A 22,706-nucleotide genomic window follows, 5' to 3' on the forward strand; every position below is an offset into this window, starting at 1 on the left:
TTGTTTGAGGGTGACCATTTTTGACAGCTTTTGAAAGGGTTATATCAAAGATTTGCTCCCCACAACACCGTGACGACGTCAAAGAGATGACATGATCAATTCACTAAAGCAACGATCAATGTTTCTGAGAATTTTTTTTATCCGAATACTTTTGTTCGTTGATGTCCTCGCAACGTGGCTGTACTTTACTCGGAGCAAGATTTTAAAACTTCAAGTTGTCAGTACGAGGCGAAACAGTTTTTGCCATTTTTAATTTTTTTTTAACCAAGAACATCGACATTTCAGTCACAATAACGACAGTCTCCTCTGACGGGAGAACAGCACCATTTTCCAGTCATCGAACCTAAGGTGCTCTATACAACTTTCACAGACCAAATTGCATTTTTTGGAACATCGGTGAGAGTGTTCATGCAGCTTCAGCTTAAGTGGCACACCAAAGACACACTTACCATTCCAAACTAACTCGATCCCTCCGATCTAAAACATGTCTTTATTAAGTTCACTGTCACTCAGATATTTTCCATAGTATGATAAGGACTTATGAAAGATCATAGTCAAATAACCAGCTATGGAAAAGATATATTCATTAACTCTAATTGTTTAATGATTGTTTTAACAAAAAGACGAAGAGAGTCGTCATCTGAAGTACACAATACAAAATTTGAGGTATAAGAATACTCTCCATTGATTATGACTCATTAACTCTAGATTTGCATACTGGAAAATACTCATGAATACACTTTGCATAAATGAATACTAATGAGTATCAGACCTGAAGTCAACGAACATTGACTGTCAATTCTATATAATGTGATTGAATAGGATACCGGTATACTCAATATTTTTTATATACTTGACATCAAGAAATGGTTTTGTGACCAAGAGTTTTGTTTCTGTGGTCTTGTTTCTGTACATTGTCTGTCTAGCCTAAGATCACTATTGGTTTCATTTTGAACATGTAAGTACATGACTGTAACTAAGATTTTCACAATGAAGATGAATAAATGACCTTCTTTTTCTAAAAATGGACGGGTTTTTATCAGCGTTATCTCAAAGCCAATTGATTGCCTGGATAAAACTTTCAAAGAGAATAAACAGCTAACATTGTATACAGTAAACAGTCAATCTAAACGAGCACTAATGGGAACCTGGTATGACAACTGCCACTTTAAGATAGTGCGTGCCTCAAAAGTTAAAGACTTTAACTTTCACTCAAACGTTCCTTAACGATACTTTCAACCATACTCTTACCAAATAAAGAATTAAAATCAGGGGTCACCGTAAGAAATATGGTACTAGAGAAACAAACTACTTGACATTTACAGATATTTGAAATTCAAAATGGGTGTTAACCCTGTGTTAACTCTCTGTAGGAAAGATTTTTGATTTTCGAAAAAACTACAAGGGTAAACATCTTTCTCATTCCAAGAGCTTCAAACTTGAACCCCACAGGCACCAGATCAGAAAAGTATTGAAAAATGTTGATGGTCTGAATATCTGTCCCTGAGGCGCATTCTACAATATCTTTGTATCTTAAGTATTTTCATTTCATTTATATGTAAATAACTGCCAGGACGCAGACAACACACTGCTGATCAAAACACTGTCGCTGGTTGGCGTTTCTTGACATGGAGATATAAGCCGCCATCTGATCTGTAAATTAGTGCAAACATTGGATTTGGAGGCTTGCTTTCATCGATGGAGAATTCGAAATGATGCAGAACCAACATGAGGGTGATCTTCATCTCGCTCATGGCAAAGTTTTGGCCAATGCAATTCCTGTTGAGAAAACATAAACGTTTGTTTGATACAAAGGATGTATTGGGTCATGTAAGCAACTGTACATTCTTCTAGAATCACGAACAGAATAATGCAGATAATTATACATCTACCATCGACAACAACATAATTTTGTGTGAGCTAAAAAAAACAGGCACCCCACCATCTGCAGCCTTATCCTTATCAATATAATAATATATTTCTAAGCTGATGTCAAACGTAATGAGACAGTATTTTCTAACTTTGTCAGTGTTAAAAGCATACACCAGTCATGTAGAACATTACTACCATATGTTATAAGTCAAACAACAAGTCAACTGAGCAGGTTTAGTTAATAATGAGCTCTACATAAGGCATAAGTACCAAAGCCATGGGGAGTGTATAAATACCCCATAACTCCGTGGGCATTCACTATTGTGAATGAGTAGCACAGGAAAGCAGCATCATTGTATAATGACGCTCAAAAAAATCTGGATCTTTCGAGAACTACGGTGTAAATTAAAGCACTGAGCAAACATATTACATTGCATTTAACCAACATTCTTTTTTTCAGAGCAATATTTCCTATCAAAGATGATACGACAACTCCCCATACTATATATTTTCCAAAAGCAGGAGAATCTGAAGTTTTGTATGGTAGCAAAGGATGATGGGATAGAGAACCTCAAGTTGGGTGTAATGATAAAAATTAATTTAAGTCTTAAATTTGACACTACTTTTGAAATTTAATATCTCATTTGAAACTAGGGTAGCAAAAAAACAATTTTGTTTTACATTAGACTGATCTATTCTCATTCTTAAATGGCAGGGGTTGAAAGACTGACATTCAAAAAAAGTTATTCAAGTCCATGATGACCAATATAACTCTTATTCAAAGTGTAAGAACTTTATTACTGATCAAATTGCCATTTGGTTATTATATACGTTTTAACATACCATAAAAATTTTGCAAAGTTTGATCCAGCTGAAGTGGAGGTATATTTGTTTGCAAAGTCGAAAAAGGGAGAAAGAAGAAGTCAGGAAATTGGGTAATTTGCATAAATCTGCATAAATTTACACTTCTTTTTCACTGAACTCATGACTGCTTGTCATGCTGAAAGGGGACCTGATATTTTAGTATTTGGTCAACACAATAATGAAAATTGAATGAATCGTTGTAAAAGTATGATTTTGAGCCAAGTAAGCTGAGTTTTTAATGTGCAACACCATGTGTGATTTCATGCTGAAGTAATATTGTTAAAGAGCGTACCTTGGTCCAGCAGAGAAGGGTACAAAGGCATACGGTGATCTCTGTTGAACATTCTCTGGTAAGAATCTTGACGGATCAAATGTCTCTGGATCATCCCACACATGTTTGTTGTGATGAAGCGCATATATATTGGCACTGACAGTCATACCTGTTAAAATGTTCAACAAATTTACTTAAGTGAAAGACTTAAAATTTTGCTCTAACTTTCCTCAAGGAATCTTTCAATCATTCTCTTTCAAAATCAAGAATAAAAATAGGGGTCACCGTGCAAATTTTGGTACCAGAGAAACAAATTACCCAAGATTTACCGATATTAGAAATTCAAAATGGCCGCCATCCCTGTGTTAACTCTATGGAGAAAAATAAAATTTTCTAATTTCGAAAAAGTAAGCCGGTGAAAAGTTTTCTTTCACCAAGAGCTTTACAATGAACCCCCACATGTGGTATATAAGAAGAGAATTCTAAAAGTTTGAGAGTCCGAATGTCTGTCCCCGAGGTGCGTTCTACCTTAATATATAGCGCGTAAGAGGTGTTGAATTATTAAGTACGGTACGGTAAGAGTAGTGAGTAAAACAGGAAGTCATGTGACTTTCAGTCAAGAGCAAAGGTAAAGGGTCGATATCCAGCAAGATGTCAAGGGTCGGTATCCACGTTGCAACATCTGCTTCACACGAGCTGCTCTTCCTTTCAAACCATGGGGAAGCGTGGCTATACATTTAAAGATATAAACTGCACCTCTACCTTTGCAAGATCATCAAGTTTCAAGACATACATGGCCGATTCAATAGTCCAGAGCTTGGGTATCAATACATTATAACTACATACTGGTAGCTCATCTAGCTACAGAATACCAGATAGCATATAACACTCACAAGCAAAAAGACATAATCAAATGTCCGTACTGGCTTCTCAATATGTGTTTGGAAAATAATTGTAAATGATTGACACTGTTATAAATTATATATCTTAAAGTCGCCGATTGCTATCATTCTTCAATGGTGAAATAAGACTTTTATTAGGGAGGGTAGTATGAGAATGACATTTTGAGAATAGAGATTTCAAAAATACCTGGTAAGAATGTTCTTCCATCGGGCAGGTCAATACGTTGGTTATTTTTCTTGAAATCACTGGCACTGGTGGAGAAATCCGAAGGCTTTCCTTGATACAAAGAGTTAAATATGGAATGCTGTTCAGATCATCCCTGGGGGAATAATTCAGAAAAAAGTTGTGAACCGCACCATCTGGATGGTACATGTTTTTGTAAATAGACTGTGAACGTTTTGTGGTACAATTATTTGTTAGACATGGCACATTAAAAAGATGATACGACAATCAACGCTGTGAATATTTAAACAATAGAAAATGGGCAATATGTCTGAATGCCCTGAAAAGCTATTTAAAATCAAACATTCAACACGAAATATTTGGGAAAAAATCTTACGGTATTAAAGGGACATAAGCTGTAACTTGTGGCAAGTTTTTCAGTATTCTGCTTCTGTATATCAACTACCGTGTCTGACCCTTATCTATTTGTCGTGCTGAAATTTCGAGTATTTTTTGTCAACGCAGCTTGTATGTGTGTAGTGATCATTGTTTTATTGTTATAAATGAATTCTAGTCTGGACTTGAATACAATTATAGGTTGTGTTGATATGTTAGATACTTCACATTCAATTACAGTTTAGGGATTCAATGCAGAAAGTGCAGGAAAACTACCAAAAAAAAAAGGTCTGAAAAAATAGCTAAAAGATACAGCTTATGGAGCTTTAATATGAGGCAAGTACAATATATAAAGTATTGGAATGCAGCCAGGTGTGAGTCCTACTGCAATCTCCAATCGCAAACAAGACTTTGCCTAGACTATCTTCCCTGTTGTTATTTGATAAAATCATTTCACAACCATGCAAGAGGACTACCGTTATTGTTATTTACAGAATGTTGCCACGGAACAAAACGATGTGGGTAATGTAAGGCTCAAGGTACAGATTACGATTCATGTGTTTCACTGAGGTAGGTTTAACATCTTTGGTTCTTATCTTTCATTCACCATTAGTTATGCCAGGGGTAACTGCCTTCTAGAGAGTTTGATGATAATGTTTCACCAGAGTTTAAAGTACCAACCATATTATTACAAGACAGTCATAAATTTCTAATGAACATCCTTGTTGTATACTAGTACTTACAGTGGTTTGCATTGACATGTTGGCAATAGACGAACTAGACATATTGTCTAATTTGAGGTATTATCAACAGTGTCAGGCATAAATATCAGCTAGGCAGTAATATCAGTCACTTACTGTAGAAATCAGCCCGGCAAAAGTTGAAACAATGTCTAGCAGGGGATCAGACTTAGTCAAACAACACCACTACACATGTCCATATACAGCCCACTTATAACTGTCCAAGATGTATCACTTGCTTTTAGGTGTAGCTGTTTTGACTACGTCTGACCTGCTGCAAGACAATGTTTCAATTTTGGCAGAGTAGATTTCTCTGTGATTGACTGGTATTACTGCTTAGCTGATACACCTGACAGTGTTGGCAACACCTCAATTAAGACAACATGTCTTTTACTTGTAATGCCAACGGGTCAAAGCAAACCACTGTAAAAATCATGTTAAGCCAGCAAACTGTCTGAAATATTCCATATCCGGTTCATACACACATAAACACAGTCACACCACAAAACATTATGCAACATTTAAGTCATTTACCATTCGATATCTGTATTTCCTTTTTTTGCAAAGAACTGATCCACTTCTTCCTGACATTTCTTTTGGTGTTCTGAGTTTTTCGCCAGGTTGTACAGACACCATGATATTGCGCTGGCTGTAGTGTCGTGTCCTTCAAACATAAACGTGTCCACCTCATCACGGATTTCTTGATCTGTCAAACCATTGCCATCCTCATCCTAACGGAAACGATAAATACATCTCTCATGTCAAATCAAGCTGACAGGTTTGAAAAGTTTGTTTCATTTACGGATTACAGTGGTTTGCGTTGAACCATTGGCAATACGGAAACTAGACACATTGTCTAAATTGAGCAGTTGCCTACATTGTAAAGTGTCACTATGGTCCAGTGGTAATGTCGGTCTATTACAAAGAAATCAACTCTGTGAAAATTGAAACTTGTGCAATGGAAAAAGGTCAAACGTAGTCAAACAACACAAGATCATCGCATTTTGCAGGATTTTTGTGGATGAGTTAAGTTGTTTTGACTACATGTGATCTCCTTCACAACAATGTTTCAACTTTCGCAGAGTTGGTATCTTTCTTAATGACTGATGTGACCACCTACCGGTACATGATAATTATGCCTGAGAGTGTTGGCAACTCCTCAATTTAGATAGTACCGGTATCTAGCGCCTGTATAACAAAAGTTCAACGCAAACCACTGCAATTAACTGACACTACGGGCACCGTTTGAACTATAAACAGACCTGTATGGTCATACCATTTACTCAAGTACTCGCCTCTCCCAGAAAAAAATCACATCAAACAAAATTTGCAATGTGTCTTGGTTATTATATCACAAAAATTCATCACAATGGTCAGCAAACTTTAAACCTAATCAATCTAAAATTATGGTCCATCCCTCTTCCTTTTACAGCGTACAAAGAATTTCTCCATGAGTTGTTACTTGAACATAATTTGATATTCATAATCGTCCTTACACATGTTTTCACAATTTTTAATATAGACACTTACATGTACACACATCATATATTATTTGATTTCCTTTCATTTTTATTTTTTGTGTATATTCATGTGTTTTGTATTTCTTGTTTTCATTAGTTGCAATTATTGTTTTGTCTGTTTTTACTCAATCTGTTCATTTTGGCTGCAGGTATTGGGCAAAAGCCTGTTGCTCCCTATATAAATTATATAAATCAATAAAATAAATACATAAATAAGAAATAGCATCAATGCCACTGTAGCTCCCATCCTGGACTATTTAGTGTTTGTTCTCTGGTCAGATATTTGAACATGTGTGAAAGGGATAAAGTGCATGAAGTGAAAATACTTAAATGAAATGTACTGCAGACAGTGAAATATGTTTAATGTAATTATTCAGAATATAAAATGGAAAAAATACAGAATTAGATATATCGAATACTGTGATACAACCATTAACTCAACAAGTCATTTACAATGACATAGTCACCATGACGGGACGTTCCCATCTAAATAACAGTGCACTTTCAAGGCATATTCACCCCGGCAAATGGGCTTTTCAACGGGTATGGAGCTTCTAATTAAAGTTATTTGCCATCTCGTAAGCTGTTTGCAAAATGTGATTAGAGATAGCGATTAAAGCCAGTGTGCGGGGAAGAGATTTTGCCTTACACACTTCACTCATACAGATAATCGTTCGCCTTGAACTTCTTTGAACATTGTACCCTAATTTTCACAGAATAGGACCTATAAATATACTACAAGCAATATGTTAGTTCAAATTAATAAAAGTAGGAACAATTCGGATGTCCTGAAATGATAATACTGTTGTCAAGGTTTACACGAGATTGAGTTTGTGCCGCTTCACTGTACAATACCTTTGCATAAAGTAGTACCGGCCAAGCTATGGTATCTGAAGTTGTTGACTAAGCGTTATGTAATGTCTGATTATATCTGATATAACTACGTTAGATTGCATATTATCAGTGCAGAAAGAGCCCAAAAAAGTGTACTGTTTTTTAGATGCGAGCATCCCGTCATGCCACTTGTAATAGGAGTATTAGTCTTGATGGGGCAGGAAAATGTGGTCATTAAGAAGTATCACTGGAGTGTATATGTTGAGATCTATGGGCACATAGGTATTTGTCGTTGTTCCCAATTTGAAACACATGAGGCATGTCTAAGTTATGGTTCTAAATCGGGAAAAAAGATCAGACCTCTAGCAGTATTGGCCAGCCAAGAAATACATATGCGCATTATAAGTGAGGTACAAGATGTGACATCTTAAGGTCTAATATCCTATCAAAATTGGAGGGTATAGAACTTGTGGTTACTGAAATATGCATATATATGTATAATCAAGGTCAAAGGTCATCGAGGTCACATAACATTTTGAAAATAAAAAATTATATTGCTAATTAATCCCTATATGCCAAAAAATCAGATCTCTAGCTCTATTCGCTTGCCCAGAATTAGATGTGTACATAATTAATGAGGTAAAGCGTGTGTTGTCATAAGGTCTCCCATCCTACTAAATACAAAGGACATAGCACTTGTGGTTACTTATTTATTGACATAAACATATATTTTAGGTAAAAGGTCATCGAGGTCACATGACATTTGGTCAAAAATTTCTCTCCTATAGTTATCCCTATATACCAAAAATCAGACATCCAGCTCTATTGGCTCGCTCAGAATGAGATATGCGCATAATTAATGAGGTACAGTATGTGGCGTCATAAGGTGTCCAATCATACCAAACATGAAGGGTGTAGCACTTGTGGTTACCGAGTTATGGAAAAATATGTAATTTGAGGTCAAAGGTCACTGAGGTCACGTGACATTTGTCAAAAAAATTGTTTTGCTAAGTTATCCCTATATACCAAAAATCAGACCTCTAGCTCTATTGGCTCGCTCAAAATTAGATATGCGCATAATTAATGAGGTACAATATGTGGCGTCATAAGGTGTCCCATCATACCATACATGAAGGCTGTAGCACTTGTGGTTACTGAGTTATGGACAAATATGTATATTTGAGGTCAAAGGTCACCGAGGTCACGTGACATTTTTGTCAAAAAATTGTATTGCTAAGTTATCCCTATATACCAAAAATCAGACCTCTAGCTCTATTGGCTCGCTCAAAATTAGATATGCACATAATTAATTTGAGTACAATATTTGGCGTCATAAGGTGTCCCATCATACCATACATGAAGGCTGTAGCACTTGTGGTTACTGAGTTATGGACAAATATGTATATTTGAGGTCAAAGGTCACCGAGGTCACGTGACATTTTGTCAAAAAAATTGTTTTGCTAAGTTATCCCTATATACCAAAATCAGACCTCTATGGCTAGCTCAAAATTAGATATGTGCATAATTAATGAGGTACAATATGTGGCGTCATAAGCTGTCCCATCATACCATATATGAAGGGTGGTAGCACTTGTGTTACTGAGTTATGGACAAATATGTATATTTGAGATCAAAGGTCACCAAGGTCACATGACATTTTGTCAAAATATCCGAGATATCTGGTGAACGGATGGACTCACGGATGGACGAACAGACGGACATGACCCAATCTATAAGCTCACTGGACTTCATCTGTGGGGACTAAAAATTGTGTCACTGCATCCTTTTGCAATATGAATACGATGAGAAACTAAATTTTTATTTTTCGTGGCCTTATACATGGGAGTCTATGGAGATCTGCCTTATACATGGGAGTCTATGGACGTGTAAACTAAAAATATGCAAATTTCACCACGATTTGCCAAATTTGGGACAGGTCACTCCTATGCACTTCCATACCAAGTTTCAAATCAATCGGACTTGTGGTTTCAGAGCAGGAGATTTTTTGACCAACAATGGGAGAAAATTACAAAAAAATTCATGAAAAATAGCAAGTCCAAGATACTGACCCAAGATGTGCACAATCATTTCATGTCAGCCCAAAGTACTTACATGCTAATTTTTCATGTAATCTGCTCAGTGGTTATTGAGTTTTTTCAATTTGACTGTTTTTACATTTTTTCACTTAATTTGCATATTTTTGGCAATGACAACTTCATTTGAACAAAATCTCATCTACAGCCCATCATCCATGTACACACCAAATATCAAGATGAAATGTACAGCGGTTTTGGAGTTTTTGATGTTGACGGACAGACATACAGACATACAGACATACAGACATACATACATACAGACATTTCCCTAGCCTATAAGAATAGCTTCCATTGCCATATATACATATGGCTATGGGAGCTAACAAAATAGTTGAATGTTTTACCCTTTCACCAATATGGTTTGGCCCAAACCCATATTTCTCAATGGTGAGTGTGGACCTATTTACAGGAAATTAGGGATGAACAGGTTGAATTCACCTTTGCTGATAACAGTATATCCAAGAAATCAATGTATTTTCTCTTTTGGATCAGTCCTCCTTCCTTTTCCATCTCTAGAGCTTTCCTCCGACTTTCAATCACAGCCCTTGATTGGCTATGGAGAGAATTGAGTGCTCTGAAGTAGTTTCTCCCACTTGAAGTATACTTGTAGATCAGGTCACTGTGGTGGAGGAGGTTGAAGAACCGCCGGATTGTCAGATAGACGATATCATAAACAGCCTTGATGTACGGATGAGAGTCCCTAAATGTGAAAGATGTCGAATCGTAAACGTCTTTGTCAATGGAGCTTGTGTCAAATTAATCATCTCACTGCCACTGCTTGTGATATAAAGTAAAATGTCTGGTAGGGAGTAGCAATTAAGCACTACTGCAGGTGGGTATACATAAGATTTTGGGTTCAATTTGCCACATATAGCACGGGCAATAGGCAAGTGCAATATTGAACGAAATGTACCAAAATCAAATGTATACCCCACTGCAGCGGGGGCTATTGCTATGTGTGTCTCTGTCATCTCATTGGGCTAGTCTTGTCACTTTAAGCCCTGAATGCAGAAAACGGACGACTGAGTGATCAAATGTCAGAAATTCAGCAGCCAGGACCCAGCATATTATAAGTTGGGATTACGTTGAAAATACACGCACACAGTATCCAACGAAAACACACTCCGAAGTTAAAAAGTTACAGTGCAAGTATGGAAAAGTGTAAGAAGTACGCATTACTAAAACAAGGATGAAAAACTCTACACCTGTGTTTACAAAATACTGAGTATTAAACAAACTACTTATTTATTTTATTTTATTTATTTACCTCAGAATTTCCCTGACAGCTGAATACCCTCCCATTTATTGGTTTCTACATCAACCCTTTATGCTTGTTTAGGGGCCAATTTAATTTTAGTACTGCAAAAACAGTATTTTAGTAGCGATGGAATGAGCTCTCATCCAATCAGAATGGTACATGGTAGCATGATATAATATATAATACATAGTTTGGAGGACTATAGAATTCAATGCTCACTGGTACTTAGACTGAAAGATGTTGCTCGAGGGCGCTCTCTAGCTTGTTAGATAGCGCCCTCGAGTGACGGATCTTTCAGTGTAACTGGTACGACGATGTTGCCACTCTTCAAACATACCAGTGCTTCTCATGACCATCACGGTGTGTATCATTACACAAAACCTGTTAACTTGGTGTTTCATCAAAGTCAATTTGATTCACCACATTGAAATAAATTCCTACTCATCAAAATGCATTGGTGGTTTCTTGAACGGATAAATTTTCTTTGCCATACACGATCTCTGCGCGACCATCTGCTTCAACTGGACAAACAAATTCTGTTAAAAATACATTGAAATCAACTCACTTGACAGTCTGGCATTTGACATCCAGAGTGAATATACACTTCATCAAGCTATCTAGGGTCATCAAGCTGACATGATGAAACATTTCCAGCGATCCTTCGTTGCATTGGCGAGACCATTTTTCCTAAAAAGTCATCCACAGAAAAGAGAGTAAGGTGACCATAAGACTATCGACGAACGTGCATGATAAAAAGACTGGCAATATGAAAAGGTGCAGTGTTTTCTCCAGGTTTCTCTTACAAGGGGTCGGGGAGGGGGAATTCGCTAATTGCTTGAAATTTGAGCGGATTTGGTTCTGAGGGGGTCTATGGTAATTTATGCAAATTAAGGTATTGTTCAAGGTATTGCCAAATTAAGGTTATAGCATTGATCAATTATCGCATAAAAGATATGCACTCTTTCAGCTTTATCTCATCCACTTGTAGATAGGAAGCTTGTATCACTTTACTGCAGCTACAGATAGTGGATTACATCAACTGTATGATGTTACATCATAGACAGTAACCATGAAGTAGAATGCTACTATAAATACTTTGTGTAAACCATAATTTCAAACCTCATTGTAGAAGGGCAACATGTCCCACGTTTGTGATTATTTGAAGGGGTTTTTGATTACACGGAAGGGCATTGCCTAACCGTGCGTCCTGGAGAAAACACCACGGGTGATGCTGAGAAAAACGTTGAAAAGGCTTCACTATGATATGATAGCCTATTGATGCTGATTTAGCATCTGGAAACAAGAAGCAAAACTATAATATACACTGAATGATTGTACCTGTGATCTGACACCACAATGATTGGTTTGACACACAAAAAGCCCCCAACATGCAGATCCGACCAAAATCTAAAAATTGTCATCACAACCATGAACTTACATTTTTAAATTCACGCACAGATTATCGCACAAACAAACAATTAATTGAACAAGAAGGGAATATGTATACAACAGTGAAGAATTGATTACATAACCCTTCAAGAAAGGATGCTTGGTGTTTTAAATTAACATCTGAGACTACTGTGTGAGGCTGAAATACTATGGTGTCCAATCCAAGCAATAATTACTACTTTCTATTTTACTGTTTTGAATTTTAATAGAACTCAATATTCTTCTTTGAATTCAATTTTACAACACAACACTCTAGTCTGAATTCAATTAACAACTCAAAATTCAATTTTCAATTTTACAACCCAACATTCTCATCTGAGTTCAATTTTACGACTCAACATTCTATTAAAAAAAGTAATACAGAAAGTTGAGAGAAATGTTGCGCTGGCTGTTAAGTTGAAGTCAGAATAGAATGTTGAGTTGTAAAATTGAATTTAGAATGGAATGTTGAGTCTAAGGAGTTGTAAAATTGACAATAGAATGTTGAGTTGTAAAGTTCATTACCGGAAGGCTCCATTAACTTAGGAATACCCTACTTCCCTAGAGGATCAATTTCACAGACCTGCCTTTCCTACAATGGCACTACAATGGCACCAGCTGGATTAGATAAACATAACAATGGAACATTCACACCTTGGGGATTAAAAGTCTTCTGTTTGTCACCCCAGTTGCTCAGGCAAGGACTCGGGTTTCAGGTACCATGCAAGTTAATGCAGTCGTCCCCTAATGTGAATTCAGAATAGAATGTAATCAAGTTGTACAATTGAATTCAGAATATGCTGAATTGTAAATTTGAATTCAGAATACAAGTTAGTTGTAATCTTGAATTCAGAATTGAAGTCTAGTTGTCAAATTGAATTCAGAATAGAATGTGGAGTTGTAAAATTGAATTCAGAATAGAATGTGGAGTTGTAAAATTGAATTCAGAATATATTGCTGAATTGTAAACTTGAATTCAGAATACAAGTTAAGTTGTAATCTTGAATTCAGAATTGAAGTTGAGTTATAAAATTGAATTCAGAATAGAAAGCTAAATTGTAAAATTGAATTCAGAATAGAATGTTGAGTTGTAAAATTGAATTCAGAATAGAATGTTGAGTTGTAAAATTGAATTCAGAATAGAATGTTGAGTTGTAAAATTGAATTCAGAATAGAATGTTGAGTTGTAAAATTGAATTCAGAATATATTGCTGAATTGTAAACTTGAATTCAGAATACAAGTTAAGTTGTAATCTTGAATTCAGAATTGAAGTTGAGTTATAAAATTGAATTCAGAATTGAAGTTGAGTTATAAAATTGAATTCAGAATAGAAAGCTAAATTCTAAACTTGAAATCAGTATAGAATGTTGAGTTGTAAAATTGAATTCAGAATAGAATGTGGAGTTGTAAAGTTGAATTCAGAATAGAATGTTGCGTCGTAAAATTGAATTCAGAATAGAATATGGAGTTGTAAAATCAAATTCACAACAGTAAAACTGAAAGTAGTAATTTTGGCATGGATTGGACAACACATTTACAACTTGGTTTGCATCGGACTGTTGGCACTATGCAAATTAGACACAGCTTCTAATTTAGAGGAATTACTTAAGGTTAGGTGTTATTATCTACTAGTCAGTAACATTAGTCAATACAAAGAAATCATCTCCTTTGAAGTTGACACATTGTATGGAAGGAGGTCAGACGAGGTCAAAACAATAGATCATATCCATACTTATCTCAGAACGCATCATTTGCAAGCGCTGTTTGTGCGCATGTGTACCTGGTGGTGGTGTAACGTCTGACCTCCTTCAAAACAGTGTTTCAACTTGCATAGAGTTGATATTTTTTTATGATCGCTGCTTGACCATATAGTTACACTTGATGTTGTCAACTCCTCAATTTACACAGCATGTCTGTTTTCTGTACTGCGAATTAACACTTCTGCACAGGTAGAAATTTATTTGCTGTTACCCACCTATCAAGAGTTGTAAAGATTTCGATGCAGAACTGCAAACATTGTGAAACATTTCTGACCTCTCTTTTTTAAGCGTGGGGATTTCCCTGAGCAGTTTTGACTGCAATATCTTTGCTAGGTGACCGGGTGCCGTACATTGTGAGTTCGAATGCCATTGAGAATTTACTGAATTCTGTAATATATAATTCCACATATCACATCATTTGAGATCGGAAAATAGACAACTTACCACTAACACCTCAGCACAGTCTTTGAACACTTTTGCATAGGGTTTCAGTATCTCAAAATGGAACCCTGGAGTCAAAAGCTTTCGATTTCGCACCCACTTCGGTCCTGTACTCAGGAGCAAACCATCTCCCAACCAAGGTTTTATAAAGCCATAGCCCCATTCATCCTTTGGTTCTGAGCAAAACAATTGGCATTAAACAGTCAGAATGTAATCATGTTAAACGAATTTGAACAAACGATCAAGCCATAAGTTATAATTGTGCTAAGAAACAGACATTTTTTAAATTTATGAAAAAACATAAATATGTAAATTGTTCTTAATTATATGCAAGCCTCATCTATGAAACTCTATTAACGGTTAGATAATCAAAACTTTTCATCTTCAAAACTGGTCATATTTGGTTTTGCATAATTGGAGTCATCAGCTATATAAATTCAGTCTGCAGATGCACGGACAGACATACTGATTTAGCGTCAGACTCACAGTGCACAGTAAGTGAGGCTACCCCAATTCCCCTTGATTTGTTCACTCAGGCATTTTTCGCTAAAGGCTTTTTCAATTTATCAGTTTCTCAACAATTTTTAACTTACAATTTGAGTTCAGGATTATTTGTTAAAGCTATGTTCCAAAATTATTGATTATGTTTAAAATTCAAGAGTAAATTGAATGAGAAGTCGATGTTTGGAGGTGCTAAAAATTGCACACTTGTCAAGATAAAGTTATCGGCAACTAAGATATAGTCTCATCATACCACCTGTCAGACATGCACATTTCTTTTGTTACGAACATTAAAAAAAATCAATACCCTTTCTTTTGCCAACACAGATGCAACTTATTCCCTTAGTTTCCTTGAAAATATCGTGTATGGCTGTCAAAAATCTATGTGGACAAAATTGCAAAATTGCTACCTCTCCTCGGAAAAGGGGTTGATCTTCTCATTATTCACAGTGAGAAATCAGAAAATTATGATTATCAGAACTATGTTGCCAGAATTTTGAAATATGGAACGAGTTGTTCTGTGTACAGAAGAAATTTGCTTCAGTTCAGTGATTGATCTCCATGTGAACAGATCATGGAGAATTGTGGGTAGCCTCACTTACTGTGCAGTGTGATGATATTGCCCCCCCCCCCCCCCCCCCCCACCAGCGTGCCAACGGCATAGGAGGGCTGAATTATAAAAAACTATGCCAGGATATCTTGATCTGTGATGAATATGCCGCATTTACCAACACTCACTGTCAGCAAAATCGTGCATACCACAAGTGGTCAGCTAGACAGTTGCATTGTAGTGGACAAGGCATCAGAAAACAAAATTACTTGTTCACGGTGGACAAGACATATAACCCTTTCACCATTGTGGTTTGAACCAGTTCCATTGTTTTCATGGTAAAATCGAAAGAAACGGGGGGGGGGGGGGGGGGCGGTGGGGAAGGGTTAAAACCTTTGTAATAACTGAGCAAATGACCAAGATAAATAAATTGGTATGGAAATATTACAGGCAAGAAAATATTATAGTTATATACATACCAGCAGTTGATAGCACTGCCTTAACTGTCATTGGATGGGCACATTCATAAGTTGCATTGAATGGTCCGACCCACATTGGAAATCCATACTTGTGTTCATTAGCCCACCTGACACCCCTCAATATGCCCTCTTCATATGGTGACAGCTGCACACAATGGAAGGAAACGAAGGACAAAAATGCGATGATGATGATGTGCCGCTGAAACTATCAATTCAAGGGAAAAGCACCATTCAACAAAACTTAGATTAAACCATCAACCAGAATGACAAAATATTATGAAAGAAGATTTCAGTGACATGAGAGAAAGGACATTGTACCGGTATTGGGAAAATGTTGACAAAAAATGAAGAAAAATAGCAAAGGGTTGACCAAACAAATATAATATATATATATATATATATATATATATATATATATATATATATATATATATATATATATATATATATATATATATATATATATATATATATCTATATATATATATATATATATATATATATATATATATATATATATTTGTCATTCTGGTTGATAATCCCTTGGATTACATTTGGGTCACAGCGACGAGAAAAAAGTTGCTGGCGAGTCCAAGTTCTCCCCCCCCCCCCCGCAATCCAATGGTTCTCCCCTAATTACATTGCTCGGGACTGTTCTTCACATTGCTGCGAATCCGTAGCCTCTGCCACTCGGGTAGAAGCTTGTAGCTTGGTCATTGGAGTGGTAGGCCCCACTCCCAGTAGAACACGTCAAGGAGTGGCAGGGCTCGTTTTCGCAGCAATTCTTCACAAAGACTTATAGATAACGTGGGCATACATTGTATGCCGTATACCCAACGGTTTTTGTCAATGTATAACATCATAGCAGACACATAGGTGTCCGCTAATATATATGACGATTACCGCAGTTCGCTTTACCACGGAGTAAGAACAGCGAACTGAACCAGAATCAACGACCAGAACACTCACCCTGTCGAGATGTCCGAGCAACTAGTGCGTGGGAGCTCCGGGGAAATTGGCGAGACATGTTTGGTAAAGTCTTCGCTGTGATACCAGGTGACGAAGCGTTGAGAAAAGTTTAAAGACCGAAACTGCGACGACCAAGAGTGCGGTCAACACTGCAGTATCCAGACGTTTATCATGCATAAACTCTGACAGCGCCATTGCGCACGATGTAAATTTTAATCAAACGACAGGTACAATTTATCGAAGATGCCGAGAGCCAAGTTCAACAGAGTTCTTTGACCTTCGGCACCGAGTCTTGTAGCAGATGATTGCGCCCTCACACGGTACGCGGAACATACAAGCTGAGATCAAGTAGTAGTTGTTTTCAGTTCCCAAACCATCGATTTATTCACAATTTGCTATATGCAAAGTTGTAAAATGAAAATATATACCAGACAACCGAAAACAGATTTTGAAATAAGGGAAGCAAAATGACAGGAAATACAGGAAATACTAAATAACAGTGGATAGAAAGTTCAAAAACATAAAATTATGTGTAGCAGTGGAATGTGACCTCGACCAGGTTTGAGAAAGCAGTCGGGAAGACTTCTTTATTACTATAGAAATAAAGGGCGACGCCCTGACCATTAACGTTTATTTATTAGCAAGAGCGAGAGGAAAGCCAAAAATCAACAGGTGAGCTTGCCGAGCACATTTGTTTTGGCTTTCCTATAAATAAACGTGAATGGTCAGGGCAGAGTAAGCTGCAATATTTGTAATCCTTGGTGGGCTTGGCCGTGCTGCTTGGCTGCTTCTGCAGCTGCCTTGCGGCTTGTGCGATGCCAATCAAGTTGGGTATCAACACAGTCATGTGTTTTCTAAAATTTCGCTCTTTGCCTGGGCGCACCATCCATAGAGGTGTTTAAAGGTATGCTGTCACCTGTTCCAATTTTACCACCGTTAGGCTACCATTGAAAGAGAAAATCTAACCAATCACAGATTTTAAGCGGGTGGCCGCTTTTTAAAAATAGCGCCATCACATGGGCATTTTTAATACCAAGGAACGCTCCTTTGACCATATGTGGGCATATTTACATTACAGGTGACTGTATACTTCAATACGCCCTAGAAGATGTACTTACGTTTATGAGCGCGTAGGCGCAGAGCGAAATTTTAGAAAACACGTGACTGTGGTAGCAGGCAAACAGCACAATAGCAGCCCAAGTCGAACGGTCCAGCTCACCAAGGCCACAGGGACACAAGGCATTATCAGTCATGGCAACAGTGTAAAACAATAATAGCCTAAATTAGTGATTATGAACACTGATGATAAAAATGAAATATTTCTTTCATTATTGTAAACTTTCCAAGTAGCCTAGCACACTCCAATCCTGAATGAAGATCAGTTTTCATGCCAAATTCCGGCAGTTGTTGTATAGACCCTCTTATTAATAAAATTTATGATTATGAATATTCTTGATAAAAATTACTATTTCTGTCATTATTGTATACTTACAAAAGTACCCTAAAGCACTCGAATCCTAAATTATGATCAGTACGTATGCCAAAATCACTCCGTTGTAGCACAAACCCTCAAAAATATGGTCAATAGTTACACTGCCGCAGCATTGCACACTAAGTTGATGCGCGGTCATCACAGACTATCTAAACAGTAAGAGAGTCTGCCGAGGCAGTATTGTAACTGCGTATCAAGTTACTGCGCAATGCCGCTGCTATAACTATCATTATTAACACAAATATGAAACTTTTTATCGACAGTGTTCATAATAAAAATGTATTAATTTTTTTTCCACTCTTGCTGTGACTGTTAATGCCTTTGCCCCTGTGCAAAGGCTACAATTATTGCAACCAAGGGCGGAGTGTGTTATTTCCACTATATTATCAACGAACCCAAGAAAACCGTCAAAAATTTACGAAAATTTCCCCTCCGAAAGACAACGGGGCCCCAGAACTCGTCAGTGAGCGCGACGCACTGTCACGCGCGCTGTAAAAATATTGCAAATCTGGAGACTTTTTTTGGAAAAAAGTGTTTTAACTTGGCCCGCAAGTGCTCCATTTTATTTTATGATTAATTATTATCTTTTGTACAAATCACAATTTACGTTTAGCAGTAATGATACGATGTTTACGATATTATTCATATTCACGGGCGTGTAAACAAACCATTACTGTGTATTTGAGGCCAGCCACGTGGTTCAGCTCGACCAATTAAAATGCAACGGACAGAGCATGGTAATATAATCTGTAATTGGGAAAGTAAATATCGGCAAACACCAGTACTATAAGCTCATTGAAGCTGGTTGAAGGCGAAAGTCTTCTATCAGCTTTATCTTGAGGACTGCCCCTTTAAGCTTGATGTGTCAACCTGCATATCTTCTCCGAACAGCAGAACAATCATGTGCTTTGTCCGCATTTTTAACATCTTCGTAATTTTTAACAGTTCAAATTAACCTTACACTGGACATGTTGTAGTTGATAAAGACCATCACATACTTTTTGTATCACAAATAACCATATCAGTCATTGTCTTACTGTACACACAAGTTCCAGACAAAACTACAGTCACCTGTCATCTAAACATGCCCATATACGGTCAAAGGGGCGTTGGTATTCAAAATGCCAATGTGAGGGCGTTATTTTTAAAAAAAGGCTACCCGCTTAAAATCTGTGATTGGTTAGATTGTCTCTTTCCATGGTAACTGTGGCAAAATTATTGGAACAGGTGACAGTTAGGCAAAGACAAAGTAGTTCACAAACGATTGATAGTCGCATCGAAAACGTAAGTTGATGATATACAAACCATATAAACTGTATTACCTCCGCATTTCTTCCAGAAGGCTGGCCCGACAAGGATGTTAGGCAACTTTGGACAAAGTTTTCGAACTTATATTTTACTTTTAAATTAATGACTATTCTGGGACAGAACAGAGATCAAATACCAACTTTATACGTCTTGCCACTCGTGAGTTTTTGCATTCCCAGTGTGATGAACATATAAAGAAAAAAATATTTGTTGCACTGCAGATCATTTTCTAGTTCACTTCAAACCCCATCTTACAAACAAGCACACAGAGTGAACTACACCATACCAGTGTAACCATATGTATTCTTTACCAGACACAACACTTGTCTACCCAATGATGCTATTCTATACGCTTTGCTCGGTACACATACTGGTAGAAGGAAATCTCTATTTTCGAGAAGACGATGAAAGTTGTTCGTATACTAAGAGCTTTAAAGTGAGCGCCACAAGTGGTAGATCAGAAAAGAATTGTGACAATTTGAAAGTCTGAATATCTGTCTCCGAGGCGCGTTCTACTTTAAGATACAACAACAGAACAATAATCAACAACAGCACCAAAGAAACTGTTTTAAAACTTACATATAAGAGGATCAATAAAACTCATGCTCATGCAAAAACATAGACAAATGAATAATATTTTATAATACTTGGCAGATGAATCTTTGTCGTAAACCTATTATACTGCCCTCAGATTCTGAAAGAGAAGTTTCCGTTTCACACTCTCCGCCATTATCTGTTCAGGATACGCAGAAATGATGAAGTTTTTCTATACTGTTTACAGAGTGTATTTTTGTTAATGTTGAGCACGAGATCAAAATGATTGTCAATAGACATGGCGAAACAGATTTTGCCATTGTGAACTTTTTTAACCAAGAACATATACGTTTCCGTCACAATCCAGACAGTCTCTCCTGGCGACGGTAGCACGGTATTATTTTCCTGTTATCACACCTATCATGCTTTATACAACGTTCATAGACCAGTTGATTTCTTTGAAACATCGGTAACATTGTTCACGGAGATCCATAGACATAAGACCTGGACATAAACCGTCAAGTAGTATCGGGCAATTTGAGACGCCATGGGTACCGTCACTTTCATCTGATTGCTTGAATATCGAGACTCACAGTGAAGATCTTACTTTCAAAATCCAAACTCTTTTCGTTGCCAATAAACGTTCAAGGTTTGACGTTTGTAAGTGCCGTGTCCAAACCCTAAGCATACAATATTTGAGTGACATATTGCATGAACTTTACAGCTTTATTGGATTGGCGAGGAAACACCAAACTGCTGTTTGAAAACAATTTCAGTAACGGATGATCGTGTTTGTTTGTGTGTTGCTTTGCATGTACATAGTCTCGAGCTCCGGCCAGTTGAAACCTGCAGACAACCATTCTCCACGATGACTTTTGCGCTGTTAACGTTATCAATTTCACATAAGCTGGGTCTTTTTCCATTAATTTGAAAAGAAATACGTATCTACCGAAAAATATCATATTAATCTGTTAAAATTCATCACAGGAAGAGATGCCGAAATTAATGGACAAATTAATTAATTGCCGGCGACGGCAATTGTCGTCGCATTTGACGCAAGCCATTAAAATACACCTTCGGCATAGAAATCGTGTTTTCTCAGCACTAATATCTTAGTATCTTTGCAACTACCCAATGATGTACTTCTCATAAAGGTAACATAAATTCACAAATGGCAACTCCTCCAATAGAATTACATCCAATTTTATGGTGTCATGATCCTGTTTACTTTTTGGAAAATTTGTTTCAGCAAAAGCCTCTTGTCTATAGGCTGTTTCAAGCCTTTTGTTTCACTTGCCTATGCATGGCATAGTCGCTAGCAGTCAGGATATCCTAACATGCAAAAGTCTTTCTTCAACATACTTTTCAAACCAATTTTGGTCCCATAGTGACACTTGTGCTTAAAGCCCGAACTCTGGGGATCTTTTATGTACCCGATAGACAGTATGAAAATTAACAAATCACACGAAACTGATGTTTTCCTCCGTCAATTATGTCACATACAATAATGTCTCATACATGTCACAAGTTACAAAGTAATCAATCCGTTCGCTGTTGAGAAGAACATTGTAAGGTGTTCAGGGATATATGCCAATGTGTGCTAGGGCGAAATGTCGTAGGTTTAGTATTGCCATGAAACGCCATGCTAATTTTTTTTTTTTATTCGCAAAACTTGAAAGAGTTCAGTCAGCTGATCCTTTATACAAATTTTTAATAGATGTGCTCATCGGTTTCGGAGAAGAAGTTTTAAGCTTTTAGCAATATTCAAGTTTGGTGCAAGGTCATTTGGTGCAAGATCACTAATCATAATATCCAGGGTCATGGGCGCAACATTTTCATGGTAGTTGATCACCATGGCAAGTTTGAAAAGTTCACGTTCATAGGTCATATTATCAGCGTTTCAAATAATTTACAGAAGAAAACCTTAGCGATAAATATAGGGTTCCATTCATGGGGCTTTTGCCTCCGATCAATAAACCTTAAAAACGTCAAGGGTCGTTTGCAAAACCTAGTTATACCTCTTTCCCCACAAAACCTTTGATACTACCCTAGAAGGACTTTTATAAAATATCAAGTTATGTATGTAAGATCAGGTTTGGCAAATTCCCCGATGCTGAGCACAGCGTAGAGTCTGGTATGATCTATTTTGTTCTATTTGAGCCGTGATTCCTGATTAATTTGAATATCGTCCTGGACAACTTTGTCTTGGCTGACTATGAAGATTATGACGACGACGACAATGATGATGACGCGAATGTTTTTGTTGTTGTTGATTATGTTATTGTTGTTGTTGTTGTTGTTGTTGTTGTTGTTGCCGATGATGATTG

General features: G+C 37.0%; 2 protein-coding genes across 2 annotated transcripts in view; one reads left to right on the forward strand and one right to left on the reverse strand.

Moving 5' to 3' along the window:
• Positions 1 to 1,021, forward strand: part of LOC139118604 (neuronal pentraxin-1-like) — a 16,238-nt gene extending 15,217 nt beyond the window's left edge. The window contains exon 3 of the mRNA XM_070682027.1: positions 1 to 1,021. This exon is cut by the window's left edge and continues 794 nt beyond it. The gene's annotated coding sequence lies outside the window, so the exon portion shown is untranslated.
• A 437-nt stretch (positions 1,022 to 1,458) lies between these two features.
• LOC139118598 (cytochrome P450 4F4-like) overlaps positions 1,459 to 22,706 on the reverse strand; it is an 84,107-nt gene continuing 62,859 nt past the window's right edge. Inside the window, 9 exon segments of the mRNA XM_070682005.1 lie at positions 1,459 to 1,779; positions 3,029 to 3,176; positions 4,097 to 4,132; positions 4,135 to 4,229; positions 5,743 to 5,939; positions 10,097 to 10,358; positions 11,482 to 11,603; positions 14,550 to 14,722; positions 16,077 to 16,221. Coding sequence (XP_070538106.1) covers positions 1,596 to 1,779; positions 3,029 to 3,176; positions 4,097 to 4,132; positions 4,135 to 4,229; positions 5,743 to 5,939; positions 10,097 to 10,358; positions 11,482 to 11,603; positions 14,550 to 14,722; positions 16,077 to 16,152 — 1,293 coding nt within the window. The 5' untranslated portion in view covers positions 16,153 to 16,221 and the 3' untranslated portion in view covers positions 1,459 to 1,595.

The sequence above is a fragment of the Ptychodera flava genome, chromosome 2 (genome assembly GCF_041260155.1).
Source record: "Ptychodera flava strain L36383 chromosome 2, AS_Pfla_20210202, whole genome shotgun sequence".
In the NCBI taxonomy this organism is placed as follows: Eukaryota; Metazoa; Hemichordata; class Enteropneusta; family Ptychoderidae; genus Ptychodera; species Ptychodera flava.